The following is a 16,364-nucleotide window of genomic DNA, read 5'->3' as shown; positions in this document are numbered from 1 at the left end:
TTACAAGATCGAGCGTGCGAATCGTAAACCGAGGCGTCCCGTGGGAAACGTGTCTTGTCTCTCGTTTGTTGGCCGATCGCGAAATCCCCTGTTTCGATTTCCACGTATGCACGTTAGGCATGCGTAACGCGAGGAATACTATAAACGCTCGCGTGTTTCATTACAACGACGATACGCACGAAATTCGATTCTAATGGGAAACAAGAAAGCCGAGACTCCCGGCCACGTCGTAATCCGACGTCCCGGCGCGTTTCAAATACCTAAATCACGAATAACGACGCGATTCCTCGTAAAAGCGGAGTGGCCTGGCCCCGACAGACACAGCTCCGCGGGACTTATCGCTAATTGCGATATTACCACCAGTCCTGGACGATCGTTTTTCGCGCGGACCCATCGAAACGCGAGGATTTCGCGTGTTCCTGGAACAAGGCGCATAAAACTCCACGATCCTGGTATTGGTAATGTATTCCCTTTCTCCCCATGCAAGACAACTCAAACGATTTTATCAACAAGAGACTTCGTATATCACGGAAATTAAGGCACAGGTTCGCGTGATTCCTTGGACAGAAATCCAGCAGTTTCGCTCGAAATATCCTCGACCGATCTCGACGCTGCTCGCATACGTTTCATCCCATTTGTATCGAATTTAAACGATCGCTGGATCGAGGGACCAGTACGTGGACCGTACGAGTTTCCGCGTCCCGTTCTCTCACGCCGACATTCGAGCGCTTTCCCTAAAAAAAAACAGGGAGATCCCTTCTCGCTTCCTTCCTTCCGTGGCACTCGACGATGGGCCCAGAACGATTACTCAAATTTCTCAGCGAAAGGAGTGTCTCGTGTCTCGGTTTTCCATCCCCGTAACGCGCGGAAAGGGAACGATGATCCCTTCCACCCCTCCAGGGTTACTGTTCGACCCTTCTCCGGAAGAGGAGCGGGCCACAGTGAGAAAAGAGGAAGAGAAGAAAGAGGGGTCGGCCCTAAAGGAGCCGGTAACCTGGCGGGTCACGGGGTGAATACCGTTTTACCGACTATTAACTCACTTTTACCCTGTTTTCTTACCCCCGAGCGAGTACCGCGGAGAGAGGGGTTTCCTCCGTTCACCGAGGGCTGTTTTTCTTCCCCCTTTCGAGGTTTCTTGCGTAATCTTTCCTTTTTTTCCGCAGGGGTTGCGTTCCCCCTTCTTTTTACTTTATTTCTCGATTTTTTTTTTTTTATATTTCTCGGGGATTCCTTTCCGGGTTACTGGTGGCCGCTCGCGTGTGCAGGTAGTCGGAGCTACCTGCGAGTTGGGAAAAAAAACGCGAGTTTTGGGGGCCACGGTCGATTTAACCCCTGAGAAAAATCGCGCAACCCCCTCTCGGGTCGCGTCGATAGGGGGTTAACCGATTTCTCGGGTGAAATTTGAAATCGGAGAGCAGGCTTTTCTCTCCTCCGCGGGACCATTTAAAGGCTTAAGTATCTCGTAAAAATGGGCGCAAGATGCGACTCGAGGAGGGGATTTTTCCCTCGTCGTAACTTTGCGGGGCGAACGGGTCGGATGTCACCGTCACGGTTCTCGACGGAGATTACCTTCTGCTGGCGTAAAATTGACGATTTGCTTGTGGAACGAGAGAGAATAATTAAAAAACTTAATCTTCGGTCTTACAGTGGACTTCCGTTCCATGCGCCCTAACTGTTGTGGTCCTTTTTTCTCAACCCTTCGCTTTATGAGCTTTTTTAAGGGCGTATGTTACAGTTGAGCTGAACAAAGTAACAGTGATAATTGAGTAATAAAGTCAAAAATTACGTCTATTACGGTGTTTTAAGTATAATTTAGAAGTAGGTATAACTCATACGGAACAGAAATAAAGAAGTTATCCTGTGTTTAATACCTATTAAGAGTAGGGATCTAGTGATGATCAAAGTAATCGAAAAAGGTAGTTTACTCAATACTAAATGAAGAGATATACTGTCGATCTTTTTATACGTCTACTATTTTTTAAACCATATATTTATTTCAATATTGACTTCGAAGTAGTCTATCTACAAATTGATCTTTCGTAACTATCTATAGCGTTAATATAATTTAAAAAGCAACAAATTTTGATGAACACTAAAACGATACCTCTTATACCTAATATTTTCAAATTTTACATCATTGTTTTATCATCCCTTTGCATTTGCTTCTCTCTGAAATTCGACCCAATCCTAATTTCCCTTCTTGAGCACCATAATTATTTTGCCAAGCAAATTTCGCGAGAGACATGGACCAGATTATTTCCCCAGGCGTTTCAGTTTCAACCACCTCCCCCAACCCCCGACACGGCAAGCCATTTCTTACCGCGTTTTCTCTGTTCTTGATTTTTATCAATTCGACTACGACTCGCGGCTGAAGCAGGCCGATGTGGAGCAAAGATGAAAGGGAGAAGGTCGCGAGAGGAAGAGAAACACAGGATCCCCGCGGCGCGGGATCCACCTCCGGCTGGACCTTAAAAATCGAGTCGATTTAAGGATCTGGCCAGGGATATGCGAGCATAACGCAAGCGTGCATGCGATCCTTCAGGAATATCTCCCGCGGAATCCATTTAACGCTGAAACGTGTACGAAATCATTTCAAGTCACTTCTCCCGCAATCCTCTGGCTCCTTTTTAATCGCCCCTCACCTTGGGCCACTTTATCTTTTCACTGAGGGATGTTTTAATATCTATTATCACGAGAGATTGGTAAATATTTCAACTTAGATTACTTAATACACGAAACTCGAAAATTTATTTTTACTTAAAATTATATATAAGTAGTTCACAGAGTTTGCAACATAATATCAATTACAAAATTAAATAATCCACGCTATAAAAATTGAAAATAGTAATAAAATTTTGAGTATATGTACATACCTACCAGTTGCCCTCTGAAACCAGCCAACTCAATTCAAAGAGTTAAAGACCCAACTACTCTATCATCCCCAAAACCTTCCGAAAACGTTTTCCCAAGGCCTGTAGGCCCTAAATTATCAACAAGGGATAATCATTTTTCATCGGCGACGATACTGCCGAGTCTCGTTAAACGATGCTGCAATCGGTCGGTGGAGGCAAAAAAAGAAAAAGAAAGAAAGATAGAGAAAAGTCCTGGAAGCTGTACAAAGACCGAAAGGGGGGATAGCAGCTCGGTTAGAGGGAATCGAAGAAAGAAAGGGAGGTAAAAATGAAGCCTAAGGGGTTGCGTAATTTCGATAGACGTCGTCGATCCGAGCAGAGGGGGGTCCCAGGGAATCTCGTGGTGGAACGACGGCCCTTTAAGCCCTTTCCCAATTTCAGCTCGTTCTCCCTTGTTTCCTCGTTTCGCGGCTACGAAATCGACTGGCCAGGTCGAAAGCTGCAGGTACAGGCCGCAAGATCGAGTTCTCGTGTTCTCATGGATCGTCCTCGCGCGAATAAAACCCGATGGATCTACCTGAGACGCGGACCTCTCGCACCCGGGGGGTATTAAAGTTTGCCCCGACTCTTTCCACCGGTTTAAACCCTCGTCAGGATGCGTAAGCTTGTCTTCTCCTTTGGAAGAAAAATAGGGGATGGTTCTGGTGCGTTTTGCAGATCGATTGGGAGAGCGTTCGTTTCGGCAACTGTTTTCAAAAATAAACATTTCAAATTGACAAGCTGAGATCGAAAACGTTCCTCAGAAATGAATAATCACTATGTTACAAAGTTCACATAAGCTTTGGTATCAATTTTGAGAAAGTATTACTCAGAGTACCAGTTTCTTAAACATTGGATCCTGCAAAAAAATTGATTGCAAAAAGGTAGAAACCAGGAAAGAAACCGAGTTTAGTCGATTGATTTTCTGAGTCTTTTATCGTCTAGATAAGATTCTCATGGTAATGGAGATGGTGTGGTTAATTATTGTGTGGTGGTAATTGAGAAACAGAACAGTTTAAAGGGGATAACAGTTGAAAGCCTAAGGCTTGACCCAGAGCAGATGTACCTGCTAGCAGTCGATTGCGGCTTTCAGGGAATCGAGACGTCTCAATTTCACGACTCTCGGGCCGACCAGCAAAAAACCACCCCTCAGTCAGTTTTTTCCTCCTCGAAGTCGTCGCGTTTCTATTCGTCGATCTTCTTCCGGATTCCAACCAATCGAGGGACCTGCTCCCCACCATACTCCCAACACTTTCCAAAATCTCGGAAAAGCCAGGTGCCGGAGTCAGTCTCTTCACGGGATTCGTGGGAGCAGGAGCTCGAACAATTCCTTGGCCGCGAGTCTTTGGTACGCAAAGGGAACTTGTGTTTAATACAAAGTGCATCATAGTAATTCTGAGAATAGTATTTTAATAAATACTTATTGGAGTTTCTTTTAAAGAATTTTATTTTAAAATAATTTAAGTTCTTTTTCATAACGTAGTAGATACTTATCAAAATTTTCAAACATGCATCTACTTTCTAAAGTGATGAACCTGTTGTATGTATCACATTGCAACGAATCTACCTTTTGCATCATCGATTCTATTTTCCATAGACTAATGAAATCGATGGAATTGGTTTCAGGAAAAGTCAAAGTGAAGGAAGAAAAGGATGCTTCGTCGATGGCGCCGGGGAGCCCTCCGACGCCACCTCACACCCCTCAAAGCCCGCCGCGACACAATCCACCCCCCAGCAACCTATCCCAGTCTTGTCAAACGTCGAACGCAAATTCCCCCAGTCTGCAACAACAGCAGCAGCATCAGCAACAGCACCAAGAGCAACACCAGCAACAACAGCAGCAGCAGTCCCTCAACGCGATGGCGAACTCGCCTCTGAGTCAAATTCTGGTGCAGAATCCCGCACTGGCTCAATTGTTGCAACAAAATCCAGCGATTCTGACGCAAAACCCGCAATTGGCGCAGTTACTGCAGCAGAATCTCCAGGTTCAGATGGGCAGCGTCCTCTTCCAGAACGTCAGGAGGGAGGAACCTGAAGACCCAAGGGTGAGTCACTCGAACGAATTAATTAGACGAGGGTCCCTTTCATCCCCCGCGTAGCCTTTCGGCGGATCCCCTTGCTCCTGTTCACGCGACGAAGATCGACTGTTTCGTTTTTTGCGTCGATGCTTGAATGGGGCGCGGACAATTCGACGACGCGTTTAAAATTGTGGGAGCAGCGTGCTTACAGTGGAATTTTCTTTGGTGATTTTATTGATGTAATCGAACACGACGCTTTGAAGACCTGGAAGGTAATTAAGAGTCATATTTGTAAGAGAAGGATAGGGAATGAATTTCGGTTCAAGTACTTTTAGCTTTCAGCTTTTTAATATGATGTTTTATTTGAAGTTTACCTTTCGCGATAATATTAGTGCTTCTTTCGTTATCGTTCATATATTTAGAGCAACATCTAAATCTGGACAAGTGCATAGTTTTAAGTTTAATCTCTCTAGGATTTCGAAATCTCGGTAAATACAATTTTCTAAATAGACAAATAGTAAAATAGACAGACTCAGTATGGACATACCTAACTACTTAAAACGAATATTCAACAAGCTAGTTCATGGTTGGCAGTGTGAAACGAGCTTAAATCGTGTCGTAGACGTAGATCGATTATACTCCGTGCTCGTGGGCTCTGGGGCCGTAGTGTGGATGATGACGTGACATCGGATTGTCAACATGCCGCGAGCATCTGCTACAGCGGTTGGATTTCGTTCAACTTGTTTCCACTTTAACGATCAACGCCAACATCCACGACTGGCACGTAGCAAGCCAATTATGTGAAAATAATTATCCTAATTGGTGGTCGACGCTGTGGAACAGAAAGGGCTAATTGAAATTAACACACTTTTCTGATGATTGCAAGCTTTCTTCAACAATTTCAGTTTTGGCGTAACTATTCTAGAAAACAAAATATATTTAAATTCCCAATGACTTCGTTCACTGCATAGGCCTTTCACTTTGAACAATTTTCTACGGACTTTAAATCTCGAAAGCTTTTATCCAAATGAAATTTTCCATCGATTATCGTATTTTTAGTAAGTCAGTTTTGCTTTCTTTCGGAGTTTCTCGATTTCTCTGGCGTCCTAAAGCGACCACCTCGTTGTTCAAGGAAATTGAACCGTGTCCAAGAACAACATGTAGCGCCGCAACATTGACGAGTCGATGATGCATACGCGTTGTCGCGAGGTGAAATCGCCTCTGTCGTTACCCAATTCTCGATTCTCGTCTCTGTCTCGTCCAACGGAAGTAAAATGTCACGAACAAGCAGCGATCATCCGTATTTTCGTGCTATTCGTCAATTACCATACAAAATTAGAAATCATTCAAATGTCTCGCTTTAATCCCTCATCACTCGGTGTCGTCTTACCATTTACTGGAATCACGTGTGTATTACCGAAGGGTGTGTCGATGAATGGCACGGAATGCTAATTGTTCATTTAGAAAGCTAATTCCTCGAGGTCTGACGTAATCTTCTCGAAAACGTAGGAATGATCGATCCGCGAAACAGTGTCCTCGCAATGCAAGTCGTCTTTAGAATTTGCAATGTAAGATTTCGTAGAAACATGCAATGAAAGTTTCCATCCAGAGTCATTAATTTTCGCCAATTAATCCAATGAACGCCTTCATTCTCTTTGAAAGGCTATGCATAATAAAATAAAAATTTCGAGCATCCTAGATTTTTTCGAGATATTAGTACTTGAAGTTTTCAATTTTAATATTGCCTTGTAGACTTGTCTTCTTGAACCCTTATCTTTAACTGAAAAAAATCTTCTAAGGCCCTTTCTTTTTTCTGAAAAATGTAAATTCTATATTCTAGATTTCAATTAAGGCCTTAACTCGAATTCATTAAAAATATGACATAATTTGTCTTGCCCTTACAGTTACAGTAAACGTTTCATTATCCTCAGAAGAGAATCCTTGTCACAATAAGTGAAGCTACAGCTAATCTCACTCGGGGTCTCGATTATCGTAATTAAATGTGGCAACAAGTGATAAATTCGTTCGGTAGCCGTGTTGCGACATAAGACTGCGCGAGGTTAATAGGCATCCACGGTGTCAGGAAGGGTTAATGGAGTGACTAATTGAAATTTACGCGAAAGTGAAATCCGTGATAGAGAAATCCCAGACACCATTTACTTATTTTTCATACTCTTCAACAACTACCTCGTTTAATCGATTTTCCATCTAGATTCACGAATATAGAGCCCCCCAAATTTCCCCGCTTTGGAAACTCTATTGTCCAAGCACAATTGTCTCCCTCGAGTGGCTTCATCGAGTGGAAAGGAATCATCGTCCTCTCGGCTGTTTTATGGGAACACGTCTGTATGAATTAAGGTCAAGAATCGGGGTCTCTTTCGACTTGCCAGGGATTACGCCAATGTATATCGCGACAAATTATCGTCCGTTCGACCCCGCGATTCCAGGAACCCTTGAATTATTCTAGCATTGCCATTCTATACAGTTCCCCGTGGAATGCGAGGTTCTACTGGCCTGTCGGCAACTCATCATCGAGTCATCAAAACGTGCTCATGATTCACCGTCTGTCACCTTTAACCGTCTTATTATTTACCGTGTATGAAGCTTTCGAATTAGTTTCAAAGGCATTGAACTCTTGGGGCAGACATAAATTCATTAAACTAAAAATATTTCCATAGTTTCGTTGTGGATTTACTGTAGAAACACTTTGATATTATCTTGACTTTCCCTCACTAAATCATCGCTTTTCAGACCTTTCAAAGTGGTCGTTTCAGTAGCCCATAAAATTGGTGAAGGCATAGTTTAGGATGGGAAAATTCACGGAAGAGGATAAGTAATCCTTTGCCATGGACTCGAGGGTACCGTCGGCGTGTGTTCGAGTTAAATACACGCGTGCATATGTGCGGTCGAGGAAGAAGAGACACGAGATGGCCCGGGAGGCTCGCTCGGTGTTGTATCGCCACGCTGGAATCCCATACGGGGAGAATTGAAATTATTCCCCCGATTTTTGTCGTGTCGTTTACATTATTTTCGCCTTTGAATATTAATGGGCATATGCTCTCCGGCGTTATGGCACAAGAAGTAACAACGGCGTATAATACTCGACTCTTAACGTTATTCTATTGTTTGCAAATCAGCTCTATTGTTTTCTCATATACCTCTATACTCTCCCGGTTCCCTCTTTGCCCTCCCCCTCTACCCTCCTCTTCCTCCACCTCTTCTTCCTCCCATCGACTCCCCTCGCTCTCTTGCTCCCCCGACGCTCTTCTTTTATCCTCTCCTACTTCTCTTGCGCTGTTCCTCGCTCTTCCTTTTCGTGCTCGATCTTCTTCTTCGGTCTCGTTGTCGTCGTCGTTGTTCTCTTAAGCAGCGTACACACACGGCCACCCTAAGGCAGTTTCTATTTGTTTCTATGATCCTCGTTTCCGTCCTCTGCTTCTCTTCTTCTCTCCCTCTGCTCCTCCACGACCTCGTCCTTTTGCCGAGTTTCACCTAGGGGAAGCTCCGCGACTCCGCGAGACCTGTGTGGGCTACTCTGCAATCGAAATCTGCTTTGTGCCGCGCATACTGCGAGAGGTATTGACTTTCTGATGTCTGGAAAGGTGACCAGCCTCCGCTGCTGCTCCCTTCTTCCGGGGCTCTTACATATTCTCCTTTTGCGCTAGCGTGGATTTAAGGGTGGAATCGTGAACGGCCGATTTAAGACCCTGCTGCCTTGAGAAACGACGTGGTCTCGAGCTTTTGGACTGTGTTTGATATTCCATGGACATCTTTTTGTCAGAGAAAAGTAGAAATGTATTATAAAATATGTAGGAATTCGTAGATTCTTCTTGGAAGCCTAAACTCAAATTTACTGTCAGTTTCGTGAACTATTATGTTGTAATTTTTTGTATTTATTTTTGTATTTTGTATTTAAAAAATTTAGCATCAATCTGTACCTCATTGATAAAGTTTTCTCAAGCTTATAATATACTTATATCATTTCTGCAGTTTCTTCGTGACATTTAAATGACAACAATTGTTACAGTGTTCTAGGACTCCCGAATAATAAATCTAAATTTTCTAATCTTACATCTAATCTATACAACGATCATGCAATGTATAACTTCATTTCTTTCACCCAAAAACTCAGTACACTTTAGTCAACCTTTGCAAATACAAATATTACGATCGATTAACGAAAGAGACATCTTGCTGAGACTCTCATCCTCGCGGCCGATTTCCCGCGGAAACGGTACGGGGCATTCTTTCATTCTTTCCGGCGCATTGCCATGCGATCCGCACGGCGATCCGTAATATTGGGCATCGAAGGTCAACGATAATTATGAGCATGGAATATAAATGGTCGATCGGTGGCCAGGAATCGATGGAACGCGATTGGTCGCGCACGTGAGACGCTTTCGATCCTCGGACAGAAGAAGAAGAAAAGGATGATGGTCGTGGCACGTCGTCGGTCGCCACAGAAAATGGAAACGAGGAACGGGGGAGAGGGACGATGGACGACGCGATGTAGCAATCGCTTCATAAATTCAGCGACGCCACGGATCGTAGATAGGGCTTCGGAAATCGTACAGGATTCGAATAATTTGTACCTCGATGGGGCTTCCGGCAACCACCGTCCCGGCAGCCTCTCTTCTGCTTCTGGTCTTCTCCGATTCCTAGGTCTTTTCAGTTGTGTCACCATTTCTCAGGCTATGCAATTCGGAAGTTGTTAGTGCTGGGAAGCTCGACAGGTTTCAAGACTTCATCTAGGAATCTGAATATTCTGAAGACACTCTTTCCTGTAGATTTTTATGGTAACTTTTATAGTAACTTAATTTATTCTTACTTTTGGTGAGGCGATTCATTTACAATTTGTAAAATTAAAAATTAGGAGTTTTAGTACAGTGCCTATGAAAGAAGTTATTCAGATTGTGGCAAATATTATTTCAACATTTCATCTTAAATTAGAGTATAAATATCGAGAAGGGAAACAGGGTGTGTCGATTTATTTTACTGAATTTGAAAGAGAAGAATTTCACACAGTTTAGTTTAACCAGTCTGTAACAAGTTCTTCAGCCAGATCAGTCTACAAAGGATGAATCGATTGGAGTATTAATAGGTGCTTCTTGGAAAAGCATAGATTTCTCCTTACTACACAGTATCACGTTTAATTGTTTCGTGGAGTATATTTTTGACACACATTCGTCGGGTGCAATGCGCCACAGCAGACAGGGTCGTCGACCCCGAGTATCGAGTCGGTATTCCGATTCTTGAACGTTTTCGAGGAACCGGAAGCCGTTTCCGCCTCACGTAACGTTCCTAAGAGGATGTCGTAACGATAAAGAGGTAATTTCTATCGCCACGAAAATTCAATGGTCAAGGAAAGGTTAACGCCTTAAATGCCACGCAGGGTCTTATCGAAAGCCGGTTACAGAACCCATCGTTACAGAACCATCACGCGACTGCAGTATTCACTCGCTATAGAATAGTAGCCTAGTAGAAGCACCAACTATATGAAAAAATAAAAAAAGTCTTTCTGAGATCAATCAATATGTTGGTGATTCATTATTATCAAAGACACGAATGAAAGAAACAGAGAAAATAATTTGTACAGAAAATACTGTGTAATTAACACATAAAATTCTTAATCCTTCTTCGATCCTATGCACTCCTGTATAACTCGAGCTTGCTTCACAGGTATTCCCATGTCATCACTCTCAAAATTTCTAAATTAACTTTAAATAATAGTGAGTTTTTACAGAAGAAACTTGAAAAGAAAAAGAAATACGAAGTGCAAAGGGTTAATAACAAAAAACCTCGAAGGCATAAAAGCATAAAAAAACCACTGTAAATCGTTGCTCAATAAATATCCCCCGAGTGAACGACCTCGAGGACAGCCCTCCACAGATCGGCGCTTAGAAAAGCGTAAATATCCGCCGAGGGGAGCGAGGATTTTTCCCGAAAGATCCCGCCTGGTCCCCGTACAATTTGGAGCCATTGAAGTTTTTAACGACACGTGTCTGGTGGAAGCGTTCCCCGTCCCCCGTCGGGTTGCGTGGGCGGCCCCCTTTCGTCCCCCTTTCGCGAGCACGGCCCTGAGCATGCTGGTGCATTGTACATCGTAATGTATTTTCTTTTAGGTACCGCCGACAATAGCGAGCCTGGCGGCGATGAAGGTGGAGGCAGCTGACCCGAAGGTTTCCGGTGAGTTACTGTTTCCTCCTCCTTACGGAATTATCGGGATCGTAATTAGATTCAAATCGAGTCTCCGGCGTTCGACGACCCTGCGCCGCGGTGCAGCCCGCGCGGGGGAGGGAACGAAAACGAGAGAACGACGAAAGAAAAACGCGATGGTCTGAGGGGAGGAGGCGGAGGCGAGGTAGCGTGGGTCGCGACGCGACGAAATCGGCGACGATCTGGCCGAGACGGTCGATTTGCGCTCGTCTTTTTTAATTGTTGCGCCAAAACACGCTCTTATGGCGGAGACAAAGATCTTCATTCGGTGCGCCGACTTCTGGGACTCCGCTGCGCCGTTGCTCGGTAATTTAGTGTTCTCTGGAGATCTCTTCTTCAGGGGACCACCGGTGGTAGATTACTTCATTATTTTGGTGCTATTTCATCTTGGCAAGAGGACCAGTTCTTCTGCAATGCTGAAGTTCTTTTGCAGCATTGTTCAGGAGATATTTATTTCGAAAGGGCCCACGTTCTTTATTATCTTCTTCTCTGTTCCTTTATGCTGGTTGGTATTTAAAAGCAGAACTGACATCAGCAAATGCACTAGCAGTATATTGAAGTAAATTTTGATTCGTTATTGAATATATGTATTCGAGCAGGTATAAATTAACTTGCCAACTAGCGACTATATCTTGAGTTCAATTAAATGTTAACGATGAGTAACTAAGTGCTCCAAAATTGTGTCCCTTAATTTTAACGAGGAAGCCTAGATTCAGCAGTCGGGAAACATCCTATCGAAATCTTGACAAGTGATCTTTCGTCCAAAATTAGGTTAAGTTCTTAAATTATTCAAAATCTTCGAAATAACAATGCTCCCACATCCCCAATTATTAATTCCCACGGTCACGTGACAGAACTGTGGATCTGTAAATCGTTGGACGAAGGACGCACGCGCTTCTCTTTCTCCTTCTCTTTCTCTCTGCTTCTATTTATTCGATTGAATCGGTGCAGGCTCGTAAATCGTGTGCAACCTGACGAAACGAGTCGTGTCCCATGCTCTTTCAGCGTTTTGTGGCCGGGGGCTCTTCCCCCTTTATTGGAATATCCGCCCACAGCATTATGGGAATTATCAAGGAAATGGGATGAGCGCAAGTGGGTCCCACGAGGGGGCTGAAGGGGGTTGCCTGGCCGCGGCTCGATCGGGAAAGAGAGGAAGACCGTGCGTGGAAACGGATTCATGCAGGTCCCCCATACGCGCACCCACCCCCGATGCGTCCTATTCAAAAAATTACGCCTCTGATGGAGAAATTGCGCGGTCCCATCGAGGCGGGAATCGTCGTTGCATGGTCTAATAAAAATCGTAAAAAAATGAGAGGCTAGGACTGTAAAATTTTGGATATGGAATGGATCTCGAGAAAATTCGAAATGCATAGCAACGCGTTCGAGAGGGTCTTTGGAAGCACGAGTGAGGGGATTAAGTGGACAAGTAGTGGAAATGGTTTCCGTTCAAGTTTAATTGATAAAGTACTATTAGCATAAAGTTACAGGTCGTTTATTACACATCCTCGTGTTACAGTGTCTCCTCGCTATAGGTTCACGACTCGCTGACAACGAGCTTGTAGTCAGAGACTCGCTTCTTACGTCAATTCGTGTACTATATAGTAGCTCAGATTTGTCTGGTAGTAAGAGTGCGCGATAATAGAACTCGTGTGCTGCGAGTAAGTCTAAAGTAAGATGGATATTGAAGCAAGCTTACGAGGAGGGAGTATTTTACAATCTTTGTTCAATAATTAAAACGAGTAGATATCAATAGATACTATGGACCCTTAATTTTTAATTACTTTGTACTATATCTATCAAAAGTAGGGTATCAAATTGTAAAATACTAAAAAATCTCTCAATTATTTTAATACCTATATAACAAATTTACATGTTTCAATTTCTTTAGTTACTTTAGAAAATTCTATCATATACCTAAATATATCTATTGTTTTTTAAAAGCTAAAGGCATTCGAAAGGAACCTAGCTTAAATGTCTACTTAATGGCTAGTCACGCATAGAGTAACTTCTAGAACAAAAAAGTACCTCGGATAACTCTCACAAGCTAATAAAAGAGAATAGTTTTAACAGAAGCTCAGATGGTCGATCGAGTTCCCCGCGAGGCGTTCGAATGACAGCAGAAGGAAGAGTCATTTTTCGCGCAGGATTCCCAAAACGTGGCACGCGTGCAACGGGACGAAAAAGTCCCTAGCAGAAGTTCGTTAGGCATTCTAGAGTTAAGTTTAGACCGACCACGGGGAGCACGCGATGCCGATCGATCGGTGATAGAATAGAGAAGTCACTGACTTGATGGGAATTTCATTAATTATAGGACATCGCGACGTTACGTAACCGCATCGATACGCGTTTAGAAATACACCGACCCCTCGTGTACCTGTAATCGACTCGTAAACCAGTCACTCAAGGATCCTCAGATTTTCTTACCTTTCACCTTTCTTCTCGAAGAGTTCATTCAAAAACACAAAGAAACACAGTAGACAAAACAGGATGCGATTCGCTTAGAATCGAATCTGCCTGGTTAGGAACATTTTCCAGTCGAAAACGAAGAAACGAATCAGTGGTGGCAGCGGAAATTATGGTAATCGGTTGACAAAGGAGGAGAGGGAGGGACGAGAGGGAGGGAGAGAGGGTGAGAGAGGAGTGGGCGGCCTCTCTCGGTGTCTCTGTTATCCAGAGACACATTCCCACAATTTCGGATCGGCCAATCAACGTCTCGCGCTCCCGGACGATATTAAGCTCGTCGCGAGATCCGCGCTGAAACGGAATAAAATAAAATTGTGCGTTGCCCGTCGACCGTGTGCGCGCGTTCGCCGACACGAGAAGAAAAAAGGAAAGAGCGGCGAGAGGAGCGACACGGACGGGGGGAACGTCGGGAGAAAGAGGGAAAGAGAGTCGCGGCAGAAGGAGAAAGAGAGAAAGAGAGGAGAGGAGAGAGAGAGGGCAGCAATCAAAGCTGATTAAGCCCACAACTGGGGAATCTGTGGGGCCAGTGTCTCACGCCAATCTCGCCCAATCAGCCGGTTGGCCGGGGAGATTTAAAAAATAGAATGCCTACTGTCAATTGTCCCATAATTTAAATAAATCGAATAAATGGACAAAGTGGCCAATTAGAGTAGTTGCTGCTTGCTGCTTTAACGCATTTATTCTCTCTTTCTCGCGGTGTCTTCGGCCCCTCCCCCTCCCCCTCCCCCCACCCCTCTCGCGCCCATACAACCCTGACACGCCGACGGACCCTCTTTCGACGTCTCCTTCGAACTTCTTTCTTCGACCTCCTGGACCCACTTCGTTCTTTGCCCTCCGCGAGTCTCGGCGGGTCGCTCGACGTCGACGTTACCGACCACCTTGCGTCGAGGTGCTCTCCCGAGAGCGCCGTCACGCCGCGAGATCACCGATAAGCGCCGAGATACGAGCGCGATGCGATAGTTGGCGCTTCCGTCGTTTGGCGTCCCGGACCTATACGAATGGAGCTGTGGCGATGGTTTTTAATTTTCCTGGAAACTTTCTCGGTAGTACAAAGATACGTAAATGTAGTTTGAGATGTTATTTAGTTGTCTGTGTGGATAGAAACATCTAGAGATGATTTTTCGTTTGGCTCAGCATCAAAATATAATACATATAGTGTAGTTAGTAGAAGAGGGACAAGACTCAAAGAAGTATGTTTATAAAGACGTGGTCTGTATGGTCTGTACGGTAATTTGAAATTGATGTTTGTCGAGTTGCCCCAGGTTTGAAGAATATTCTGTGGACCATTTTCTCTTCCTCTTGGCGACCGAGTAGATTAGTCCCAGAATGGTCAGACACAATTGTCTGATCACGACGGAGCGCCCCATTCCGTGGATACGCAAACGAAGTTAATTAATAATCCGCGACCCCGTAGCTTTTGCTCGGCAATCTTCGATCGAGGCTACATTGAAATTTCAGAGAACAAGCCTGCGTAACCCGTCGAATGCCAGGGACAGGCCTGAACAATTACAAGCAATTTACGACTTTAACAATTACGCCCGACATCCGTGAACCACGTCTGCTCGGCTGCACCTGTTCGACATTCATTTACAGCGGAGGCTTAACAGGCTCGTTGATACGCGCGGTCATTAATTCGCTTTAAATACAATTTAATTAACAGTCTACGGGTCTTTAAGCGCGCAACCTCGTGTCGCATTAATATTCCGACGTCCGCCGAAAATTGTCTATTACGTTCGATTACACCGCGATAAGCTTTAATTGAGCGACTCTCGGCCTCCACTGGATTTTTTTACGACCGTGTGCAACATTGCCCTGAATCGTGGAGGACCTCTGCGCTAGAATAACGTCGAATCTAGCCGCTGTAACAAATTCATAGAAGGTCCCACCTGGTTCGAAGGTTTCGCCAGGCACGATCGCTAAATCTCAGTTTTCCAGGAAGAATGTAATCGTTTCCAGCTGACTCTCGTCGTCACGGTGATCAACGAATCATGCTCGCCCAAAAGGTTAATCGTCCCCTTCGAGGAAGGAATATCCTATTCGATGCAAGGGGTCGTCGGGCGGAGGGGAAGGCGGTCGAGAAAAGAACGTTCCGTATTAAGCGGCCAATTATGCGAATCTGGCTCATCTCGCCGAGGCAAGGCTGTGTAACGCATGTCTGGAAGGTAGATAAGGTACCCTCGTAGGTGCTCGTACACCTACGTGGGCTGGCAGTCAAGCCAGCCAGTCGACCGGGCAAATAACAAATAAAGCATAAACGGGAGCTACAATAAATAACTGGTGCACCGCGTTCTCTGCATATACTCCGAGCTCCACGGACCCTTCGGGGCCTTATTCTCCTCTCCCTCCTCCGCCCGCGACGTTCTTCCACCCCCACCAAGGGGACCTCTTTAAGGTCCATATATATGTCATAACGCGGAGGCCGAGGGAGCAGGGTTTCGAGAAAAATCGTTCCTGACTTATGCGGTTGCCGTGAAAACGGATTTAGGGGATCGCTGGGTCTCCTTTTGTGATGCCTACTTTTTTACCTTTAGCCACGCGCTTTTGAGGAATTCGAAGATGGGACTCTCTCCTACCTTTTCGATGCTTCTTTTTCTTGCGAAGGGATTTGTGAGTACCAAGAATTTGTTGAGTCTCTTTGTCTGTTTGTATTTGAACTAAAAGCAGATGAAATTTAGGCTGTTCAAGTTGGTTATTTTTTATGATCGAATTTCCAGCGATTGAGAATTCCAATTCTCTTCGTACCTAAGTGAAGCTGAGGGCTCTTGAGCTGGTTATT

The 16,364-nt window shown here is 44.5% G+C and overlaps 1 protein-coding gene across 3 annotated transcripts in view; it reads left to right on the top strand.

Annotated features, from left to right (window-relative positions):
• LOC143183016 (zinc finger protein castor homolog 1) overlaps positions 1-16,364 on the top strand; it is a 96,918-nt gene that overhangs the window by 57,797 nt on the left and 22,757 nt on the right. For all 3 annotated transcript variants that reach the window (XM_076384390.1, XM_076384388.1, XM_076384389.1), the window contains 2 exons: positions 4,518-4,936; positions 11,032-11,095. In XM_076384390.1, the coding sequence (XP_076240505.1) occupies positions 4,518-4,936; positions 11,032-11,095 (483 nt within the window). The remainder of the gene's footprint in view (positions 1-4,517; positions 4,937-11,031; positions 11,096-16,364) is intronic.

This window comes from Calliopsis andreniformis, chromosome 9 (assembly GCF_051401765.1).
Source record: "Calliopsis andreniformis isolate RMS-2024a chromosome 9, iyCalAndr_principal, whole genome shotgun sequence".
In the NCBI taxonomy this organism is placed as follows: Eukaryota; Metazoa; Arthropoda; class Insecta; order Hymenoptera; family Andrenidae; genus Calliopsis; species Calliopsis andreniformis.
The sequence above is the reverse complement of the archived record's forward strand: the minus strand, read 5'-3'. Positions and strand labels throughout refer to the sequence as shown.